Source organism: Hyla sarda, chromosome 13 (genome assembly GCF_029499605.1).
Source record: "Hyla sarda isolate aHylSar1 chromosome 13, aHylSar1.hap1, whole genome shotgun sequence".
Classification (NCBI taxonomy): Eukaryota; Metazoa; Chordata; class Amphibia; order Anura; family Hylidae; genus Hyla; species Hyla sarda.
Window position 1 is genome coordinate 3,498,684 of NC_079201.1, and position 23,968 is coordinate 3,522,651.

The 23,968-nt window shown below is 43.0% G+C and overlaps 1 protein-coding gene across 1 annotated transcript in view; it reads left to right on the top strand.

Moving 5' to 3' along the window:
* The window catches only part of DNAH9 (dynein axonemal heavy chain 9), a 264,791-nt gene that overhangs the window by 196,808 nt on the left and 44,015 nt on the right, over positions 1-23,968 (top strand). The window contains exons 47-54 of the mRNA XM_056549442.1: positions 4-165; positions 274-507; positions 2,813-3,073; positions 4,177-4,602; positions 5,980-6,099; positions 10,294-10,482; positions 14,135-14,370; positions 14,685-14,807. Coding sequence (XP_056405417.1) covers positions 4-165; positions 274-507; positions 2,813-3,073; positions 4,177-4,602; positions 5,980-6,099; positions 10,294-10,482; positions 14,135-14,370; positions 14,685-14,807 — 1,751 coding nt within the window. The remainder of the gene's footprint in view (positions 1-3; positions 166-273; positions 508-2,812; positions 3,074-4,176; positions 4,603-5,979; positions 6,100-10,293; positions 10,483-14,134; positions 14,371-14,684; positions 14,808-23,968) is intronic.

Sequence of the window (23,968 nt, forward strand, 5' to 3'; positions counted from 1 at the left end):
CAGGTCGCTCTGTGCTTCTCCCCAGTTGGTAATAAGCTACGGGTTCGAAGCAGAAAATTTCCTGCAGTGGTGAACTGCACAGCAATTGATTGGTTCCATGAGTGGCCACAGGAGGCGCTAGAGTCTGTCAGCTTGCGTTTCCTCCAGGAGACAGAGAACATTGAGGTAAGATTCTAGTTCCACCAGTAGCCTTATAATGGTTTGTTCCATAGCTATAAACACAACGTAAGAGATTTTATCCCACTTATTTCATTTTCTTTACCATCACCTCAGGCACCTGTCAAGGACTCCATCAGTAAATTTATGGCCTATGTGCACACCAGTGTGAATGAGATGTCCAAATCCTACCTGAGCAACGAGCGACGCTACAACTACACCACCCCCAAGTCTTTCCTGGAGCAGATCAAGCTCTACCAGAACCTGCTGAGTAAGAAGCGCAAGGAGCTTGCTGCCAAGATGGAACGTCTGGAGAATGGCTTGGAGAAGTTGAACAGCACTTCTGCTCAGGTATGATTCCACCATAAAGTCAGACCCTGCACCGTATCCTGACACCAGATAATGTCCTGTACCCCACCCCTTATTACTATGGCCCCTCCAATCATTACTTTGTGCTCTCCCTCTTTTATTCAGGCCCCATCTCCAACCCTGGTCTGTCCTTGTCCTGTATTTTCACCCAGTCTTGGCCTGAGATGATCCAGCTAGTAGCGCCCTTATAAGACTCATCCCACCTTGTGTCCACACAACATCTTCAAAGTTAGTCCCTTCTTTGGTTTTCCCGATCCTGCACTGCTCCTTACTCCTCTAACAGGAAGTGACATGTGATCCGCCAATCATATGTGTTGATCTCTTCCTGTGTAAATTTATGCAACACATGAAGAGAACAGATCAGCACCAGAGAACCAGAGATGGACTCTCATTTGGCAGAATAATGAGGAATCCAAAGCCATCTTGAAGAGTCCCTTGAGTTCCCCTTTAACCATCTCACCTGGAGAATCACTATAACTGCATTCATCTTGTAAAAATATAGTTGTGCCAGCCAACTGGAAAGAAATTAATTTAGAAAAAGTGTCTCAAGTACAAGTAATATATTCTGTTCCAGAACCATAAAGATCCCCCCCGAGACGCATGACAGCCAACATCTCCTCACAGTAATTGTTCTAACAATGCAGTATGGCTATAAGGTTAATCCCATATGACTCTCTACCCTTTTAATCTCCGACTCCTACATGATTTCCAGAGTAGCTCACCGCTGCAGCCGGGCACGACGCACCTCTCGCCTTATTCCTCCACAGCCAACATTTCCATTTCCATGTGGTCTCCATAGGTTAAAAAATGTAGAAGAATGTTTTCACAGTAATTGCTAAAATCACAGCGCGTTGTGCTTACAACCTCGCATTGCCTTATGGATTTAAGGTGTAGGAAGATAAAGTGGTCTCGCCAGCAACTGTTAAGACGGGCGAGTACTTATACCATTTTTGTGCTATTTGCTTCTTCACTGTGGGTTCGTAGGGGTGGGAGTATCTTTACAGTAACGCAAACTATTTTAGGAGAGCTGTGGAAGGGGGGACAGCAACCTGTCAGTCCTGATAGGATTATATTAATGCAAAGAAATGTTTTTTTATTTTTTTTTAACCATGGAGAACACAACGATAAACCAGCTATTGTTCACACATATATTAGTCCTACAACCATAATTGTGACAGCTGTAAAATTAAAGGGGATATCCAGGAAAAACTTTTTTTTATATATATATATATCAACTGGCTCCAGAAAGTTTTGTAAGATTTGTAAATTACTTCTATTAAAAAATCTTAATCCTTTCAGTACTTATGAGCTTCTGAAGTTAAGGTTGTTCCTTTCTGGAGCCAGTTGATATATAAAAAAAAAGTTTTTTCCTGGAATACCCTTTAAGTGTTGGCCTTTTTTTGCTCACCATTTACATGCCAATACACCCATATTTTGACATGTAATTTGAGACCTATTTTGGACCCAAAATATAATATATAAGTGGAATCAGGCACGAGGGACGTTCAAAAAGTTTCCACGCTTTTTATTTACTCTAATTCTTGACTCTATTTCTTGACGCGGCGAGTGGGCTTGTACCTTTTGATCAAAATGTATACTAATTAGTTTTTGAATTCATGCTGAGAAGCAATTAGATCAAAATACAAAATGTAGATGTGCGACCATGTCTGTTTTTTCTACTTGAATTCTTTTAAAACAAATTTCCTCACACTGAACTAGTCACATGACATGACCAATAGCTACTTCTCCCACCTTTACCGTTTACAACAAAAATATAAAAGTGCGGAAACTTTTTAATACCTCTTGGATTTTGGGCCATAGATTTTGCTACAGAAAAGTCTAAAAAAGGTTATAATTTTATGGTTTTAAAAGCATGCAAAAACATCTAGAAATGAGATGTTTTTTGCTTAACAAAAAAATATTACAGTTATAATATAAAAAAATATGGCCCCCAAAAATGTCTGCTCATATCCTCTCCCACAAAATCATGGAAGCCCCCACACATTCTAGATCAGTGGTCTTCAACCTGCGGACCTCCAGATGTTGCAAAACTACAACTCCCAGCATGCCCGGACAGCCGTTGGCTGTCCGGGCTTGCTGTGAATTGTAGTTTTGCAACATCTGGAGGTTCCGCAGGTTGAAGACCACTGCTCTAGATCCTAGGCTGTCTGGGCATGCTGGATGGTGGGCTGCCTGATTATTCAGGGGGTACTTGCTTTCTCCTCCTTTTTGGGAGATATAGTTTAAGCTGTTATCTCTGTAGTAATAACAATGTGTCTCATGATAGGTGGACGACCTGAAAGCCAAACTCGCAGCGCAGGAGGTGGAGCTAAAGCAGAAGAACGAAGATGCAGATAAACTCATCCAGGTGGTTGGGGTGGAGACTGAGAAGGTGGAGAAGGAGAAGGCCATAGCTGATGAGGAGGAAAAGAAAGTGGCCGTCATAGCTGAGGAGGTCGGGAAGAAGCAGAAGGACTGTGAGACAGATTTGGCCAAAGCAGAACCAGCTTTAGTGGCTGCTCAAGAAGCCCTGAACACCCTGAACAAGGTACAGCTATAGGGTCCATGTATGGAGGTGACGGAGCCTGTGTCTTCTCTGGGCCCTCAGATTTACCTAGATAGTTTTTTGTCTTGTTTTCATTATTGTATAACTTCTTAAAACCCTTTGGCTGTGTTTACACGTGGCTGTTCACACGTACTGTGACACGGTACCACTAATAATATGCCACGTATTAACACAACCTTGTTCTGCAACTTTCAAATATGCGTTTCCTTTCCGTATATTGTTATTTTCACGATCTGTGATTGCTGTCAGTGAATGAGAAGATTCATTCTGTACCTGCTGAGGCTGCAAGTTCATCTTGGTAATGTTCAACTTACACTGGTGCGAGGTCTGTTACAATGAAAAGCTCTGATACATTGTAACAAGCCCTGCAGCTGTCTACATTAGACACAGTCAGGATGGGCTTAAGCTTCAGATTGGTAATGCTGATGTTAATGTTATTAAATCGATGGTTTTTGATTCAACATGAAGGATGTTGTGTTTGCTCAGTTGTGGTGAGAGTCCATACATGTGCAGTAATGCACAACAACCCTAAATAAATTAGTTCAATTCTGGGGAAAAAGCCAATATTGATTTTCAAGTGGCACCATAATGCTACTATCTAAATTAAGATTTATTTGACATGAATAATGTGAATGATAAAAGCTTCATGTAATTCTGATGCCCTTTTGGCACAGGCCGTCCCTGCCTAACAGTAGAGAAATCCCACAGAGCCTGCTAGGTTCACACTGTGGAATTTCTGGGCAGAATGAATTTCTGGGAGATTGAGCCAGCGGCACTAGGACCGTGCGGACTACAATGCCGTCCCCATAGATGGCAATGCATTTCTGACAAGATCTCCCAAAAGATCCACCCACAAATGCATTGCAGTCTATGGGGCAGCAATGCAGTCTGCTCGGTCCTAGCGCCGCCATCTCGATCTTTGGCAGAAATTCTGCAGTGTGAACCCAGCCTAATACCCCACATGTCTCACTGACAAATGCCCTTTAAAATGTTCGATATTATGGTATCTACAGACATTTTCTTTTTTGACCAAGGTATTCTTACAGCATTTATAGAAAAACTGGATTTACTGTTTGTCTTTCCAGAACAATCTGACAGAGCTGAAGTCTTTTGGTTCCCCACCTTCAGCTGTCACCAACGTCACAGCAGCCGTCATGGTCCTCACAGCCCCCGGTGGTAGAGTCCCCAAAGACAGGAGCTGGAAGGCCGCCAGAGTGGTCATGGGCAAAGTAGATAGCTTCTTAGACTCCCTAATAAACTTTAATAAGGAGAATATTCATGAAAACTGCATAAAGGCCATTCAGCCCTACCTGCAAGACCCAGAGTTCAACCAAGAATTCATTGCTGCCAAATCCCTGGCGGCCGCTGGACTCTGCTCCTGGGTTATCAACATTGTCAAGTTCTATGAGGTTTACTGTGAAGTGGAGCCAAAACGCCAAGCACTGAACAAAGCAAACGCTGAACTGGCTGCCGCAGAGGAGAAACTGTCCACCATCAAAGCCAAAATTGCCGTAAGTCATTTTTTTTTTAATAGAATATAGAAGATGAATAACCTTATCACCAATAGTAACCACACCATGCCTTGTGACAATATCTAAATACTTACTGAAGTTGGTAACTACATAGAGAGTGCAATGTGCACAGCAGCATAGTATTACCATAATCGCAGGAACAAAGCAACCCTGCCTCTAGGGCTGGGCAGTATGACCAAATGTGTGTATCACGGTATTTTTTTAACTTTTGGCGGTTCCACGGTATATAACGGTATTTCCTAGCCCCCCCCATATTAATTATCAGCCCACATCCCCATCGGCGTAAATACTCACATATCACATATCACCCGCAAGCGCTGCCCTCCTCGTCCTGTTTGTTGCGCTGACACTCTATACTGTGCGGCATCCCTGTGCCCGGGCTACAAAAGGTAAACAAAGTAAACTTTAACGCAGCTACGTCGGCCTTACGCTGGGGACGGGAACGTCGGACAGCCGTCAGCCTATCACCGGCCGCAGCGATGTTCCGCCTTGGCCGGTGATAGGCTGAGCCCACTGTCATGTAAGGAGCCGGCTTCTTACGTGACAGTGAGCTCAGTCTATCACCGGCCGAGGCGGAACATCGCTGCGGCTGGTGATAGGCTGACGGCTGTCCGACGTCCCCGTCCCCCAGGAAACAAGTGAGGCCGGTACCGGACCAACAGGAGGTGAGTCAAAGTTTATTTTGTTTATTTTTTGCAGCCCGGGCAAAGGGATACCCCACAGTATATAGCAGTGGTCTCCAACCTGCGGACCTCCAGATGTTGCAAAACTACAACTCCCAGCATGCCCGGACAGCCAACGGCTGGCTGTCCGGGCATGCTGGGGGTTGTAGTTTTGCAATATCTGGAGGTCCGCAGGTTGGAGACCACTGGTATAGAGTGTCAGCACCGGCGGTCGCAGCAAACGGGACGAGGAGGGCAACGCATGTGGGTGTCATGTGAGTACTACCCTGAAGGGGACAGCTTTAGGCTAGGCAAATAATTAATTGGGGGGGGGGGGCAGAACAGCGCTCGCAGGTCACGTAGGATTAGTTCCCCGACGTGGGCTGATTCATTCATTCCCGAGGGGGAGGGGCCAAATCGTTATTGCGGTATGGGTTAAAATTCATATCGTGCAGCACAAAAATTTCGGTATTCGGTATGAACCGGTGTACCGCCCAGCCCAACCTGCCACTACTCATATACAAAGCCCACACAACAACTTACCTTCAGTCATCCCTACACACCCCACTAAGGAGCTTCGTCTGGGGGTGTGAGGAATAACCTGTACCATTGTAGTACTGTCTCTGTGTACAAAAATATAACTGCTATAATACTTTTATTTAGTATAATAATATTTCCTTGCTCTTGTTTCCAGCTCCTGAATGAAAATCTTGCCAAACTGACAGATAAGTTTCAGAAGGCGACTGCAGACAAGCTGAAATGTCAACAAGAGGCCGATGCCACCGCTCTCACCATCTCTCTGGCCAACCGGCTGGTAAGTGATGAGCTATTGTTGTTACCAGGCTCAATGTGGTGTTGTAGGGTGCCTGTCGCCCACATCATAAATTGTAAGGTCCTCGGGCTTCTCCTGATCCCAGTGAATTAGTGGCAAAGTGTTCAGTCATCTAAATAGACAGAATATTTCTCCTGTAATCCATATTATTTCTTATTGATTATTAGTATACAGTCATTTCAGAATTACCAAGCATCCCATAAAGCAGTGGTCTCCATCTGATGGGAAACTACAACTCCCAGCATGCAGCTGCTGCCAAAGCAAATAAAATCATGGGGGGCATCAATAGGGGCATAGATGCCCACGACAAGGAAATAATTCTACCGCTGTACAAATCACTAGTCAGACCACACATGGAATACTGTGTACAGTACTGGTCAGACCACACATAGAATACTGTGTACAGTACTGGTCAGACCACACATAGAATACTGTGTACAGTACTGGTCAGACCACACATGGAATACTGTATACAGTACTGGTCAGATCACACATAGAATACTGTGTACAGTACTGGTCAGACCACACATAGAATACTGTGTACAGTACTGGTCAGATCACACATGGAATACTGTGTACAGTACTGCTCAGACCACACACAGAATACTGTGTACATTACTGGTCAGACCACACATAGAATACTGTGTACATTACTGGTCAGACCACACATAGAATACTGTGTACAGTACTGGTCAGACCACACATAGAATACTGTGTACAGTACTGGTCAGACCACACATAGAATACCGTGTACAGTACTGATCAGACCACACATGAAATACTGTGTACAGTACTGGTCAGACCACACATGGAATACTGTGTACAGTACTGGTCAGAACACACATAGAATACTGTGTACAGTACTGGTCAGACCACACATGGAATACTGTGTACAGTACTGGTCAGACCACACATAGAATACTGTCTACAGTACTGGTCAGACCACACATAGAATACTGTGTACAGTACTGGTCAGATCACACATGGAATACTGTGTACAGTACTGGTCAGACCACACATGGAATACTGTGTACAGTACTGGTCAGATCACACATGGAATACTGTGCACAGTACTGGTCAGACCACACATGGAATACTGTGTACAGTACTGGTCAGATAACACATGGAATACTGTGTACAGTACTGGTCAGACCACACATAGAATACTGTCTACAGTACTGGTCAGACCACACATAGAATACTGTGTACAGTACTGGTAAGACCACACATGGAATACTGTGTACAGTACTGGTCAGACCACACATGGAATACTGTGTACAGTACTGGTCAGATCACACATGGAATACTGTGCACAGTACTGGTCAGACCACACATGGAATACTGTGTACAGTACTGGTCAGATCACACATGGAATACTGTGTACAGTACTGGTAAGACCGCACATAGAATACTGTGTACAGTACTGGTAAGGCCACACATGGAATACTTTGTACAGTACTGGTCAGACCACACATAGAATACTGTCTACAGTACTGGTCAGACCACACATAGAATACTGTGTATAGTACTGGTCAGACCATACATAGAATACTGTGTACAGTACTGGTCAGACCACACATAGAATACTGTGTACAGTAATGGTCAGACCACACATGGAATACTGTGTACAGCACTGGTCAGACCACACATGGAATACTGTGTACAGTACTGGTCAGACCACACATGGAATACTGTGTACAGTACTGGTCAGACCACACATGGAATACTGTGTACAGCACTGGTCAGATCACACATAGAATACTGTGTACAGTACTGGTCAGACCACACATAGAATACTGTGTACAGTACTGGTCAGATCACATATAGAATACTGTGTACAGTACTGGTCAGATCACGCATAGAATACTGTGTACAGTACTGGTCAGATCACACATAGAATACTGTGTACAGTACTGGTCAGACCACACATGGAATACTGTGTACAGTACTGGTCAGATCACACATGGAATACTGTGCACAGTACTGGTCAGACCACACATGGAATACTGTGTACAGTACTGGTCAGATCACACATGGAATACTGTGTACAGTACTGGTAAGACCGCACATAGAATACTGTGTACAGTACTGGTAAGGCCACACATGGAATACTTTGTACAGTACTGGTCAGACCACACATAGAATACTGTCTACAGTACTGGTCAGACCACACATAGAATACTGTGTATAGTACTGGTCAGACCATACATAGAATACTGTGTACAGTACTGGTCAGACCACACATAGAATACTGTGTACAGTAATGGTCAGACCACACATGGAATACTGTGTACAGCACTGGTCAGACCACACATGGAATACTGTGTACAGTACTGGTCAGACCACACATGGAATACTGTGTACAGTACTGGTCAGACCACACATGGAATACTGTGTACAGCACTGGTCAGATCACACATAGAATACTGTGTACAGTACTGGTCAGACCACACATAGAATACTGTGTACAGTACTGGTCAGATCACATATAGAATACTGTGTACAGTACTGGTCAGATCACGCATAGAATACTGTGTACAGTACTGGTCAGATCACACATAGAATACTGTGTACAGTACTGGTCAGATCACACATAGAATACTGTGTACAGTACTGGTCAGATCACACATAGAATACTGTGTACAGTACTGGTCAGATCACACATAGAATACTGTGTACAGTACTAGTCAGACCACACATAGAATACTGTGTACAGTACTGGTCAGATCACACATGGAATACTGTGTACAGTACTGGTCAGACCACACATGGAATACTGTGTACAGTACTGGTCAGACCACACATAGAATACTGTGTACAGTACTGGTCAGACCACACATAGAATACTGTGTACAGTACTGGTCAGATCACACATAGAATACTGTGTACAGTACTAGTCAGACCACACATAGAATACTGTGTACAGTACTGGTCAGATCACACATAGAATACTGTGTACAGTACTGGTCAGACCACACATGGAATACTGTGTACAGTACTGGTCAGATCACACATAGAATACTGTGTACAGTACTGGTCAGATCACACATAGAATACTGTGTACAGTACTGGTCAGACCACACATGGAATACTGTGTACAGTACTGGTCAGACCACACATAGAATACTGTGTACAGTACTGGTCAGATCACACATAGAATACTGTGTACAGTACTGGTCAGACCACACATAGAATACTGTGTACAGTACTGGGCACCAGTGTACAAGAAAGATATAATGGAGCTGGAGAAGGTTCCAAGACGGGCAACCAGAGTAATACGGGGAATGGGAGGACTACATTACCCAGAAAGATTATCAGAATTAGGGTTATTTAGTTTAGAAAAATGAAGGCTTAGGAGAGACCTAATAACTATGTAAAAATATATCAGGGGGCAGTACAGAGATCTCTCCGTGATCTATTTATACCCAGGACTGTATCTATAACAAGGGGGCATCCTCTACGTCTAGAGGGTAGAAGGTTTCTACACCAGAACAGACGAGGGTTCTTTACTGTAAGAGCAGTGAGACTGTGGAATTCTCTGCCTGAGGAGGTGATCATGGTGAACTCTGTAAGAGAGTTCAAAAGGGGTCTGGATGCATTTTTGGAGAGTAAGAACATTGCTGGTTATGTATACTTGATTTATAGGGACAGAACGTTGATCCAGGGAATTATTCTGATGCCATATTTGGAGTCGGGAAGGAATTTTTACCTCTAGTATGAGGGTTTTTTGCCTCCTCTGGATCAATTCAGTAGGGACTAATTAGACTATGTAACTATATGTAACTATGCCTGGCCACATGAGCTGATGACCACTGCACCCTCTAAATATCATCTATTGTATATTTACATTGTTTACATGTATTATTTGTATACATTTAACTATTTGTGGCTATTGACTACCCCCAATGGCTATCCAGCATTGCTGGCACTTGTAATTCTACAACAGCTGGAGAGGCTCGGCACAGATGTGACTGTATAAGGGAAATGTATTCCGCCTGACAGGGAGAGTTGACAGTGGGAAGAAGGAGCAGTCTTACATACAAGCTCTGTGGATGGTCATACGGCCAACAGAGTGTGAAATCTGGAGCACAAGAACAGTGATTGATAATGTATTGGGATCCATCGCCAACACACTGACACAAACCTCCAGTCATTCTTTACTTCTGCCTGCTTTAGGTCGGAGGACTAGCCTCAGAGAACGTCAGGTGGGCCGAAGCTGTCAGGAACTTCAAGCTGCAGGAGAGCACGCTATGTGGAGACGTCCTCCTCATCACCGCCTTCGTCTCATACCTCGGTTACTTCACCAAGAAGTACAGACTAGAACTTATGGACCAGACCTGGAAACCGTATCTCAAGGAGCTTAAGGTGAGGTCATGAAAGTTAAAGTGCAGCTCGGCTTGGAAACATCACGTTGAGGTTCAAAGGGCCCATCCCATCCCCTAAATTCAGTCTCCTGCCCCCTCTGGCCTGTTTGCAGCTGTTGGAGTTGGTCAGAAAAGCCAAAAGGAGCCAAAATGGAGAAGTTACTCAATTTGCACAACTCCCATTGAAGTCAATGAGAGCTACACTTATTGCATACCTTCTTTGCTTTGGCTCTGGAGGCCAGGAGGGCAAATGTAGGAGATAGGAATACCCCTTTAAATGTACACATAAAGTTCACAAATTTTGCACATCCTTATGCTCCAGTCACATGTAGAATGGTGTTTGCAATCCCTCGTGTTTGTTTAGGGGCTAAGAGACCCTGCAGGGAACGTGAACATGCAGGGGGCAGGAATGAGATGTAAGCTCTTAGCTCTTGAATACATACCAGAAACTAGCAGCATTGTGAATTCAGCTCTGGATGCTACTGAAGCATAAGATATAGTGGACCTCTGCACCAGTAGAAATGCGATGAAGATGTTACCTGAGGAATAGTAAGCTGAAGAGGCTGCAGTCTGTTGAGGCCGCTCTGCCCTCAGATATTTATGATTATAATCTATAAAACTTTCCATGTTAATAGTCAGATCGTAAGCTGGGATCATGAAGATGAGTGATTGGCCCGGGCAGCTGCCGGCTCCGTCACATTTTAGCTTCTTGACGCTCTTTACAATAGTGGAGGAGTCAGCAGGGTTTCCAGATAATACTCTGCACTCGAGGGCCACGCTGGGACAGAGCTGTGTGTGCGGCAGATCAGCGGGCGCGGAGTGAGACGCCGGGGTTTGTTGGCTTTTATTTGTTGATTATGCATGAGAGAAATGAGACAGTACAGAGGAGGTCAGATCTTTAAGTGTCTCACAGTAGGGGTGCTGCTGCAGTGTATCAGTCAAATCCGTAAAGTTTAGGAAGTAAAGACCAGTGTTGGGGAATAGGAAACCACAGAATGAGAGAAATAGAAGAAAATAAGATCAAACAAACTCATTCTTTCTACATGTACTTCATATGCATTACTCCCCACTATAACATCAGCACAATTCTCTCCTGAAATACTCAATGTGATTGATTGCTATGGGCAACTGGTCAACTTTTCCTCTGCAAGGGTTTTGATAAATCTTCCCCATTGTTCTCCAGAATTACTCTATCCTGTTAAGAGAGCCTGTCCTTTCCACTCTGTAAGTCATTGACCTCCCACAAGATCATCACATTCCTCTCCTGACATACTCTGTGCTGCTGAACCCTGCTCCTCCACTATATAACTCTCACCCTGTGACCTCCACATGATCAGTACACCCCTCTCCTGAAATACTCTGTACTGTTGTGGACCCTGCTCCTCCACTATATAACTGTCAGCCTGTGACCCTCCACATGATCAGCACACTCCTCTCCTGAAATACTCTGTACTGCTGTGGACCCTGCTCCTCCACTATATAACTCTCACCCTGTGACCTCCACATGATCAGTACACTCCTCTCCTGAAATACTCTGTACTGCTGTGGACCCTGCTCCTCCACTATATAACTCTCACCCTGTGACCTCCACATGATCAGCAAACTCCTCTCCTGAAATACTCTGTACTGCTGTGGATCCTGCTCCTCCACTATATAACTCTCACCCTGTGACCTCCACATGATCAGTACACTCCTCTCCTGAAATACTCTGTACTACTGTGTACCTTGCTCCTCCACTATATAACTCTCACCCTGTGACCTCCCACATGATCAGTACACTCCTATCCTGAAATACTCTGTACTGCTGTGGACCCTGCTCCTCCACTATATAACTCTCACCCTGTGACCTCCACATGACCAGTACAATCCTCTCCTGAAATACTCTGTACTGCTGTGGACCCTGCTTCTCCACTATATAACTCTCACCCTGTGACCTCCCACATGATCAGCACACTCCTCTCCTGAAATACTCTGTACTGCTGTGGACCCTGCTCCTCCACTATATAACTCTCACCCTGTGACCTTCCACATGATCAGCACACTCCTCTCCTGAAATACTCTGTACTGCTGTGGACCCTGCTCCTCCACTATATAACTCTCACCCTGTGACCTCCACATGATCAGCACACTCCTCTCCTGAAATACTCTGTACTGCTGGGGACCCTGCTCCTTCACTATATAATCCTCATCCTGTGACCTCCACATGATCAGCACACTCCTCTCCTGAAATACTCTGTACTACGGTGTACCTTGCTCCTCCACTATATAACTCTCACCCTGTGACCTCCCACATGATCAGTACACTCCTCTCCTGAAATACTCTGTACTGCTGTGGACCCTGCTCCTCCACTAAATAACTCTCACCCTGTGACCTCCACATGATCAGTACAATCCTCTCCTGAAATACTCTGTACTGCTGTGGACCCTGCTCCTCCACTATATAACTCTCACCCTGTGACCTCCACATGATCAGCACACTCCTCTCCTGAAATACTCTGTACTGCTGTGGACCCTGCTTCTCCACTATATAACTCTCACCCTGTGACCTCCCACATGATCAGCACACTCCTCTCCTAAAATACTCTGTACTGCTGTGGACCCTGCTCCTCCACTATATAACTCTCACCCTGTGACCTCCACATGATCAGCACACTCCTCTCCTGAAATACTCTGTACTGCTGGGGACCCTGCTCCTTCACTATATAATCCTCATCCTGTGACCTCCATATGATCAGCACACTCCTCTACTGAAATACTCTGTACTGCTGTGGACTCTGCTCCTCCACTATATATAACTCTCACCCTGTGACCCCCACATGATCAGCACACTCCTCTCCTGAAATACTCTGTACTGCTGTGGACCCTGCTCCTCCACTATATAACTCTCACCCTGTGACCTCCACATGATCAGTACACTCCTCTCCTGAAATACTCTGTACTGCTGTGGACTCTGCTCCTCCACTATATATAACTCTCACCCTGTGACCCCCACATGATCAGCACACTCCTCTCCTGAAATACTCTGTACTGCTGTGGACCCTGCTCCTCCACTATATAACTCTCACCCTGTGACCTCCACATGATCAGCACACTCCTCTCCTGAAATACTCTGTACTGCTGTGGACCCTGCTCCTCCACTATATAACTCTCACCCTGTGATCTCCACATGATCAGTACACTCCTCTCCTGAAATACTCTGTACTGCTGTGGACCCTGCTCCTCTACTATATAACTCTCACCTTGTGACCTCCACATGATCAGCACACTCCTCTCCTGAAATACTCTGTACTGCTGTGGACCCTGTTCCTCTACTATATAACTCTCACCCTGTGATCTCCACATGATCAGTACACTCCTCTCCTGAAATACTCTATACTGCTGTGGACCCTGCTCCTCTACTATATAACTCTATGTAACTCTCAGGAGGCACAGACCATTCTATTAAGTGTCTTTGATGTCCTGCAAGCTCAGCACCCTGCTCCTTCCACTATGATCACCAACAAGGGTAGCTTACTCTCTTCCTAAAATACTCTGCACTCCTCTGATCCCTGCTACTTTCTATAACTAAAATCTTTTGTCTCTATTCATGGGTTGGCCCTTTTGTTTCCAATGATGCCAGCTGTGGCCGCTCACTGCTTGTGTTCCATCTCCAGGTACCTATCCCAGTGACAGAGTCTTTGGACCCCCTAACTATGCTATCCGACGACGCAGACATCGCAGCCTGGCAAAATGAAGGGCTTCCTGCCGATCGTATGTCAACAGAGAACGCCACCATCCTCACCAGCTGTGAGAGATGGCCTCTGATGGTGGACCCACAGCTACAGGGTATCAAGTGGATCAAGAACAAGTATGGAGAAGACCTGCGAGTGATCCGGATCGGACAAAGAGGGTTTGTATGAACATAGGTTACTAGGACTGACACAATAATGCCCCCAGGAGCTGGAACAGTTTGTCACACATTCCCCTACTCTAGTGTTTCCCAACCAGAGTTCCTCCAGCTGTTGCAAAACTACAACTTCCAGCATGCCCGGACAGCCGACGGCTGTCCGGGCTTGCTGGGAGTTGTAGTTTTGCAACAGCTGGAGGAACCCTGGTTGGGAAACACAGGCTTACTTAGAGCCATGCTGCAGAATGGACAGAGTTCCTCATACAGAAGTCCTAATGTCTCTGCCATCTACAATGACATCTTCTGTCTTCCTGCAGATACCTGGACACCCTGGAGCGAGCCCTGGGAGGAGGGGACGTGGTGCTGATTGAGAATTTAGAGGAGAGTGTGGACCCCGTCCTGGGACCGTTACTGGGAAGAGAAACCATAAAGAAAGGAAGGTAAATCCCAGGAGTGAGGAGTCTGGTTCTATCATTGTGTGGACAGATCACATGGTAAAGGGGGTCATCACCCAAACTCATCAGACAGACGGCCGCAGAATCATTGGGGGTGTTGGACTGAGATCCAGATCTGCAGAAGATTTGGTGGAATATATTGGTATTTACTTTAGGCACATTTTTTTGGTGCATTCTGTCAAATTAAAGCCCCCGTTTGTTGAGCAAGGCACAAAAGTTGTAGTGGTAATATTTGGTTGTGAACCCCAAAACCAGGGATCTCAGCTTTTGTGCCGTAAATTCTTTGTATCCTTCTAAGGGTGCGATCACACAGCCGTTGGCTGTCCGAGCATGCTGGGAGTTGTAGTTTTGCCACAGCTGGAGGCACCCTGGTTGGGAAACACTGTGTGAGGTTACTGGTGGAGGGATCAGGTTGCAGTACCCTTCTCACTGCTGCAGGTGGCGGTTTAGCTGGTACGGTTTTCTCCCAGCAGTTGAGCGCTATTAGAGTGTCCTGGTGTCTTGTGTTATCGTTGTGACATTCCTATACATGCTTAGTGAAGCGTATATCACTGGTGGCCCCACAGGCAGGAAGTGACATGGCAGACGTGGCATCATTCGCAGGGTGCCATAGGATTGTTGTCAGGTTGATAATGCCAGAGCAAAGCCCCAGGAAGATCACAGGCGCTCCCTATAACCGCAGCTTTCTAACACCTCAGCAGACAGAACCTATAACCTGATGACAGATTCCTGAACCACTGATTAATAAAAACAGCCCCATCATTGAGGGGAAGGGACGGCAGCGTAATGATCCATTCACTAACCTGTCAGCGGGCGTCCCTGCGGGAGAGGAGGAGGAGGACAGCAACCACATCTCATTACAGGAGTAGAAGGAGAGTCACAAAGCTTCATCTATGGCCGTCCTCCTATCTCATACTATTCAGAGTTACTAGTGGATTCCTGCAGTGTAGTCTGTAATAAGAGGAGCTGCTGATATCAGTCACATATGATGTAATATATAGAGATTATATCAGTACTGGAGCGTTATAAGAGGAGCGGCTGATATCATCACATATGATGTAATATATAGAGATTATATCAGTACTGGAGTGTTATAAGAGGAGCGGCTGATATCAGTCACATATGATGTAATATATAGAGATTATATCAGTACTGGAGCGTTATAAGAGGAGCGGCTGATATCATTACATATGATGTAATATATAGAGATTATATCAGTACTGGAGTGTTATAAGAGGAGCGGCTGATATCAGTCACATATGATGTAATATATAGAGATTATATCAGTACTGGAGCGTTATAAGAGGAGCGGCTGATATCATCACATATGATGTAATGTCTGGAGGTTATATCAGTACTGGAGCGTTATAAGAGGAGCGGCTGATATCATCACATATGATGTAATATATAGAGGTTATATCAGCACTGGAGCGTTATAAGAGGAGCGGCTGATATCATCACATATGATGTAATATATAGAGGTTATATCAGTACTGGAGTGTTATAAGAGGAGCGGCTGATATCACATATGATGTAATATATAGAGATTATATCAGTACTGGAGTGTTATAAGAGGAGAGGCTGATATTACATATGATGTAATATATAGAGGTTATATCAGTACTGGAGCGTTATAAGAGGAGCGGCTGATATCATCACATATGATGTAATATATAGAGATTATATCAGTACTGGAGCGTTATAAGAGGAGCGGCTGATATCAGTCACATATGATGTAATATATAGAGATTATATCAGTACTGGAGCGTTATAAGAGGTGCGGCTGATATCATCACATATGATGTAATATATAGAGATTATATCAGTACTGGAGCGTTATAAGAGGTGCGGCTGATATCAGTCACATATGATGTAATATATAGAGATTATATCAGTACTGGAGCGTTATAAGAGGAGCGGCTGATATCACATATCATGTAATGTCTGGAGGTTATATCAGTACTGGAGCCTTATAAGAGGAGCGGCTGATATCATCACATATGATGTAATATATAGAGATTATATCGGTATTGGAGCGTTATAAGAGGAGCGGCTGATATCATTACATATGATGTAATATATAGAGATTATATCAGTACTGGAGCCTTATAAGAGGAGCGGCTGATATCATCACATATGATGTAATATATAGAGATTATATCAGTACTGGAGCGTTATAAGAGGAGCGGCTGATATCATCACATATGATGTAATATATAGAGGTTATATCAGTACTGGAGTGTTATAAGAGGAGCGGCTGATATCATCACATATGATGTAATATATATAGAGATTATATCAGTACTGGAGCGTTATAAGAGGTGCGGCTGAGATCACATATGATGTAATATATAGAGATTATATCAGTACTGGAGTGTTATAAGAGGAGCGGCTGATATCATATGATGTAATATATAGAGGTTATATCAGTACTGGAGCGTTATAAGAGGAGCGGCTGATATCATCACATAGGATGTAATATATAGAGATTATATCAGTACTGGAGCGTTATAAGAGGAGCGGCTGATATCATCACATATGATGTAATATATAGAGATTATATCAGTACTGGAGCGTTATAAGAGGAGCGGCTGATATCATCACATATGATGTAATATATAGAGATTATATCAGTACTGGAGCGTTATAAGAGGTGCGGCTGATATCAGTCACATATGATGTAATATATAGAGATTATATCAGTACTGGAGCGTTATAAGAGGAGCGGCTGATATCATCACATATGATGTAATATATAGAGGTTATATCAGTACTGGAGTGTTATAAGAGGAGCGGCTGATATCATCACATATGATGTAATTTATAGAGATTATATCAGTACTGGAGTGTTATAAGAGGAGCGGCTGATATCATCACATATGATGTAATATATATAGAGATTATATCAGTACTGGAGCGTTATAAGAGGTGCGGCTGAGATCACATATGATGTAATATATAGAGATTATATCAGTACTGGAGCGTTATAAGAGGAGCGGCTGATATAATCACATATGATGTAATATATAGAGGTTATATCAGTACTGGAGTGTTATAAGAGGATGATATCATCACATATGATGTAATATATAGAGGTTATATCAGTACTGGAGTGTTATAAGAGGAGCGGCTGATATCATATGATGTAATATATAGAGGTTATATCAGTACTGGAGCGTTATAAGAGGATGATATCATCACATATGATGTAATATATAGAGATTATATCAGTACTGGAGCGTTATAAGAGGAGCGGCTGATATCATCACATATGATGTAATATATAGAGGTAATATCAGTACTGGAGCGTTATAAGAGGAGCGGCTAATATCAGTCACATATGATGTAATATATAGAGGTTATATCAGTACTGGAGCGTTATAAGAGGAGCTGCTGATATCAGTCACATATGATGTAATATATAGAGATTATATCAATACTGGAGCGTTATAAGAGGAGCGGCTGATATAATCACATATGATGTAATATATAGAGGTTATATCAGTACTGGAGCTTTATAAGAGGAGTGGCTGATATCAGTCACATATGATGTAATATATAAAGATTATATCAGTACTGGAGTGTTATAAGAGGAGCGGCTGATATCACATATGATGTAATATATAGAGATTATATCAGTACTGGAGCGTTATAAGAGGAGCGGCTGATATCAGTCACATATGATGTAATATATAGAGGTTATATCAGGACTGGAGCGTTATAAGAGGTGCGGCTGAGATCACATATGATGTAATATATAGAGATTATATCAGTACTGGAGCGTTATAAGAGGAGCGGCTGATATCAGTCACATATGATGTAATATAAAGATTATATCAGTACTGGAGCGTTATAAGAGGAGCGGCTGATATCAGTCACATATGATGTAATATATAGAGATTATATCAGTACTGGAGCGTTATAAGAGGAGCGGCTGATATCAGTCACATATGATGTAATATATAGAGGTTATATCAGGACTGGAGCGTTATAAGAGGTGCGGCTGAGATCACATATGATGTAATATATAGAGGTTATATCAGGACTGGAGCGTTATAAGAGGAGGGGAGGATATCAGTCACATATGGTGTAATATATAGAGGTTATATCAGTACTGGAGCGTTATAAGAGGCTGATATCATCACATATGATGTAATATGTAGAGGTTATATCAGTACTGGAGCGTTATAAGAGGAGGGGAGGATATCAGTAACATATGGTGTAATATATAGAGGTTATATCAGTACTGGAGCGTTATAAGAGGAGCGGCTGATATCAGTCACATATGATGTAATATATAGAGGTTATATCAGTACTGGAGCGTTATAAGAGGAGGGGAGGATATCAGTCACATATGGTGTAATATATAGAGGTTATATCAGTACTGGAGCGTTATAAGAGGAGCGGCTGATATCAGTCACATATGATGTAATATATAGAGGTTATATCAGTACTGGAGCGTTATAAGAGGAGCGGATGATATCATCACATATGATGTAATATATAGAGATTATATCAGTACTGGAGCGTTATAAGAGGATGATATCAGTCACATATGATGTAATATATAGAGGTTATATCAGTACTGGAGCGTTATAAGAGGAGCGGCTGATATCATTACATATGATGTAATATATAGAGGTTATATCAGTACTGGAGCGTTATAAGAAAGAGATGATGTCAGTCACATATGATGTAATATATAGAGATTATATTAGTACTGGAGCGTTATAAGAGGAGCGGATGATATCAGTCACATATGATGTAATATATAGAGATTATATCAGTACTGGAGCGTTATAAGAGGAGCGGCTGATATCAGTCACATATGATGTAATATATAGAGATTATATCAGTACTGGAGCGTTATAAGAGGAGCGGCTGATATCAGTCACATATGATGTAATATATAGAGATTATATCAGTACTGGAGCGTTATAAGAGGAGCGGCTGATATCATCACATATGATGTAATATATAGAGATTATATCAGTACTGGAGCGTTATAAGAGGAGCGGATGATATCATCACATATGATGTAATATATAGAGGTTATATCAGTACTGGAGCGTTATAAGAGGAGCGGATGATATCATCACATATGATGTAATATATAGAGATTATATCAGCACTGGAGTGTTATAAGAGGAGCGGCTGATATCAGTCACATATGATGTAATATATAGAGATTATATCAGTACTGGAGCGTTATAAGAGGAGCGGCTGATATCATCACATATGATGTAATATATAGAGATTATATCAGTACTGGAGCGTTATAAGAGGAGCGGCTGATATCATCACATATGATGTAATATATAGAGATTATATCAGTACTGGAGCGTTATAAGAGGAGCGGCTGATATCAGTCACATATGATGTAATGTATAGAGATTATATCAGTACTGGAGCGTTATAAGAGGAGCGGCTGATATCATCACATATGATGTAATATATAGAGGTTATATCAGTACTGGAGCGTTATAAGAGGAGCGGATGATATCATCACATATGATGTAATATATAGAGGTTATATCAGTACTGGAGCGTTATAAGAGGAGCGGCTGATATCATCACATATGATGTAATATATAGAGGTTATATCAGTACTGGAGCGTTATAAGAGGAGCGGCTGATATCACATATGATGTAATATATAGAGATTATATCAGTACTGGAGCGTTATAAGAGGAGCGGCTGATATCAGTCACATATGATGTAATATATAGAGATTATATCAGTACTGGAGTGTTATAAGAGGAGCGGCTGATATCATCACATATGATGTAATATATAGAGATTATATCAGTACTGGAGCGTTATAAGAGGAGCGGCTGATATCAGTCACATATGATGTAATGTATAGAGATTATATCAGTACTGGAGCGTTATAAGAGGAGCGGCTGATATAATCACATATGATGTAATATATAGAGGTTATATCAGTACTGGAGCGTTATAAGAGGAGCGGCTGATATCAGTCACATATGATGTAATGTATAGAGGTTATATCAGTACTGGAGCGTTATAAGAGGAGCGGCTGATATCACATATGATGTAATATATAGAGATTATATCAGTACTGGAGCGTTATAAGAGGAGCGGCTGATATCAGTCACATATGATGTAATGTATAGAGATTATATCAGTACTGGAGCGTTATAAGAGGAGCGGCTGATATAATCACATATGATGTAATATATAGAGGTTATATCAGTACTGGAGCGTTATAAGAGGAGCGGCTGATATCAGTCACATATGATGTAATGTATAGAGATTATATCAGTACTGGAGCGTTATAAGAGGAGCGGCTGATATCATCACATATGATGTAATATATAGAGGTTATATCAGTACTGGAGCGTTATAAGAGGATGATATCAGTCATAAGGAAGAAATTTAGGTGTAGTATATTTTTAAATAGAAATTTCACCCACAAAGGAGAGATTTTTTCCAGTTTCTGAAGTCTGTTTCCATTTACTGACAGCAATCAGAGGTCTTGGAAAAGACAAGGACTATATATTGCAATACATATTATAATAGAATGTAGCAGATCGTGTATTTCCCTGTGTGGTGGCGGCTCCGGCGGAGGACACCAGTGGAGACGTCTGCAGGAGCAGATAACCAGCGTCCTCCTGCACTCCGCCGCCTGCGGACACCACACACAATAAACCGCGCTCTTTTTATTTTATTTTTTTATTCCATAAAAGCCGCGTTCTCACACTAAATCCATTCTGGCTCCTGATGCAGTAAAAGCCATTTCCCTGGCAGCAGAAGAGACAATGGTGTACTCAGCGGCAGGCAGCTATGCGTGGGAGCGAGAGGCACTTAGACATCACAAATTACCCACAGGCGCTCACATGATGTGCAGTTCACAGTAATGCAAAACTACTACACCGACATATAGTGAGCAGCCGCCATATACTGCACATGACAGGGAAGTATAACCCCAACAATTACAGTAGAGGAAAACTACTACACCGACATATAGTGAGCAGCCGCCATATACTGCACATGACAGGGAAGTATAACCCCAACAATTACAGTAAAGGAAAACTACTACACCGACATATAGTGAGCAGCCGCCATATACTGCACATGACAGGGAAGTATAACCCCAACAATTACAGTAAAGGAAAACTACTACACCGACATATAGTGAGCAGCCACCATATACTGCACATGACAGGGACGTATAACACCAACAATTACAGTAAAGGAAAAATACTACACCGACATATAGTGAGCAGCCGCCATATACTGCACATGACAGGGAAGTATAACCCCAACAATTACAGTAATGCAAAACTACTACACCGACATATAGTGAGCAGCCGCCATATACTGCACATGACAGGGAAGTATAACCCCAACAATTACAGTAAAGGAAAACTACTACACCGACATATAGTGAGCAGCCGCCATATACTGCACATGACAGGGACGTATAACACCAACAATTACAGTAGAGGAAAACTACTACACCGACATATAGTGAGCAGCCGCCATATACTGCACATGACAGGGAAGTATAACCCCAACAATTACAGTAGAGGAAAACTACTACACCGACATATAGTGAGCAGCCGCCATATACTGCACATGACAGGGAAGTATAACCCCAACAATTACAGTAAAGGAAAACTACTACACCGACATATAGTGAGCAGCCGCCATATACTGCACATGACAGGGACGTATAACACCAACAATTACAGTAGAGGAAAACTACTACACCGACATATAGTGAGCAGCAGCCATATACTGCACATGACAGGGACGTATAACACCAACAATTACAGTAGAGGAAAACTACTACACCGACATATAGTGAGCAGCCGCCATATACTGCACATGACAGGGACGTATAACACCAACAATTACAGTAGAGGAAAACTACTACACCGACATATAGTGAGCAGCCGCCATATACTGCACATGACAGGGAAGTATAACCCCAACAATTACAGTAAAGGAAAACTACTACACCGACATATAGTGAGCAGCCGCCATATACTGCACATGACAGGGAAGTATAACCCCAACAATTACAGTAAAGGAAAACTACTACACCGACATATAGTGAGCAGCCGCCATATACTGCACATGACAGGGAAGTATAACCCCAACAATTACAGTAATGCAAAACTACTACACCGACATATAGTGAGCAGCCGCCATATACTGCACATGACAGGGAAGTATAACCCCAACAATTACAGTAGAGGAAAACTACTACACCGACATATAGTGAGCAGCCGCCATATACTGCACATGACAGGGAAGTATAACCCCAACAATTACAGTAAAGGAAAACTACTACACCGACATATAGTGAGCAGCCGCCATATACTGCACATGACAGGGAAGTATAACCCCAACAATTACAGTAAAGGAAAACTACTACACCGACATATAGTGAGCAGCCGCCATATACTGCACATGACAGGGAAGTATAACCCCAACAATTACAGTAAAGGAAAACTACTACTCCGACATATAGTGAGCAGCCGCCATATACTGCACATGACAGGGAAGTATAACCCCAACAATTACAGTAAAGGAAAACTACTACTCCGACATATAGTGAGCAGCCGCCATATACTGCACATGACAGGGAAGTATAACCCCAACAATTACAGTAGAGGAAAACTACTACACTGACATATAGTGAGCAGCCGCCATATACTGCACATGACAGGGAAGTATAACCCCAACAATTACAGTAATGCAAAACTACTACACCGACATATAGTGAGCAGCCGCCATATACTGCACATGACAGGGAAGTATAACCCCAACAATTACAGTAATGCAAAACTACTACACCGACATATAGTGAGCAGCCGCCATATACTGCACATGACAGGGAAGTATAACACCAATAATTACGCGAGTGGAATTACGCGCAGTGAAGATTGGCATCAGTGTGAATGGGTCTTCCATGGAACATGTTCATTCTTTGCGCAGAAGTCCACAAGCACTGCATAGTTGTCATTGATGACGGCGCAGTGCCGCACAGTCTTACCGGCAAAGTATTTTCGACGACGGCCGCCAGAGCGGAGATTCCACAGTGTGAACGTACCCTTATAGTGTTCCCTTCCTTCCACACTCCAAAGCATACGGACAGGTGGATTAGGAAATAT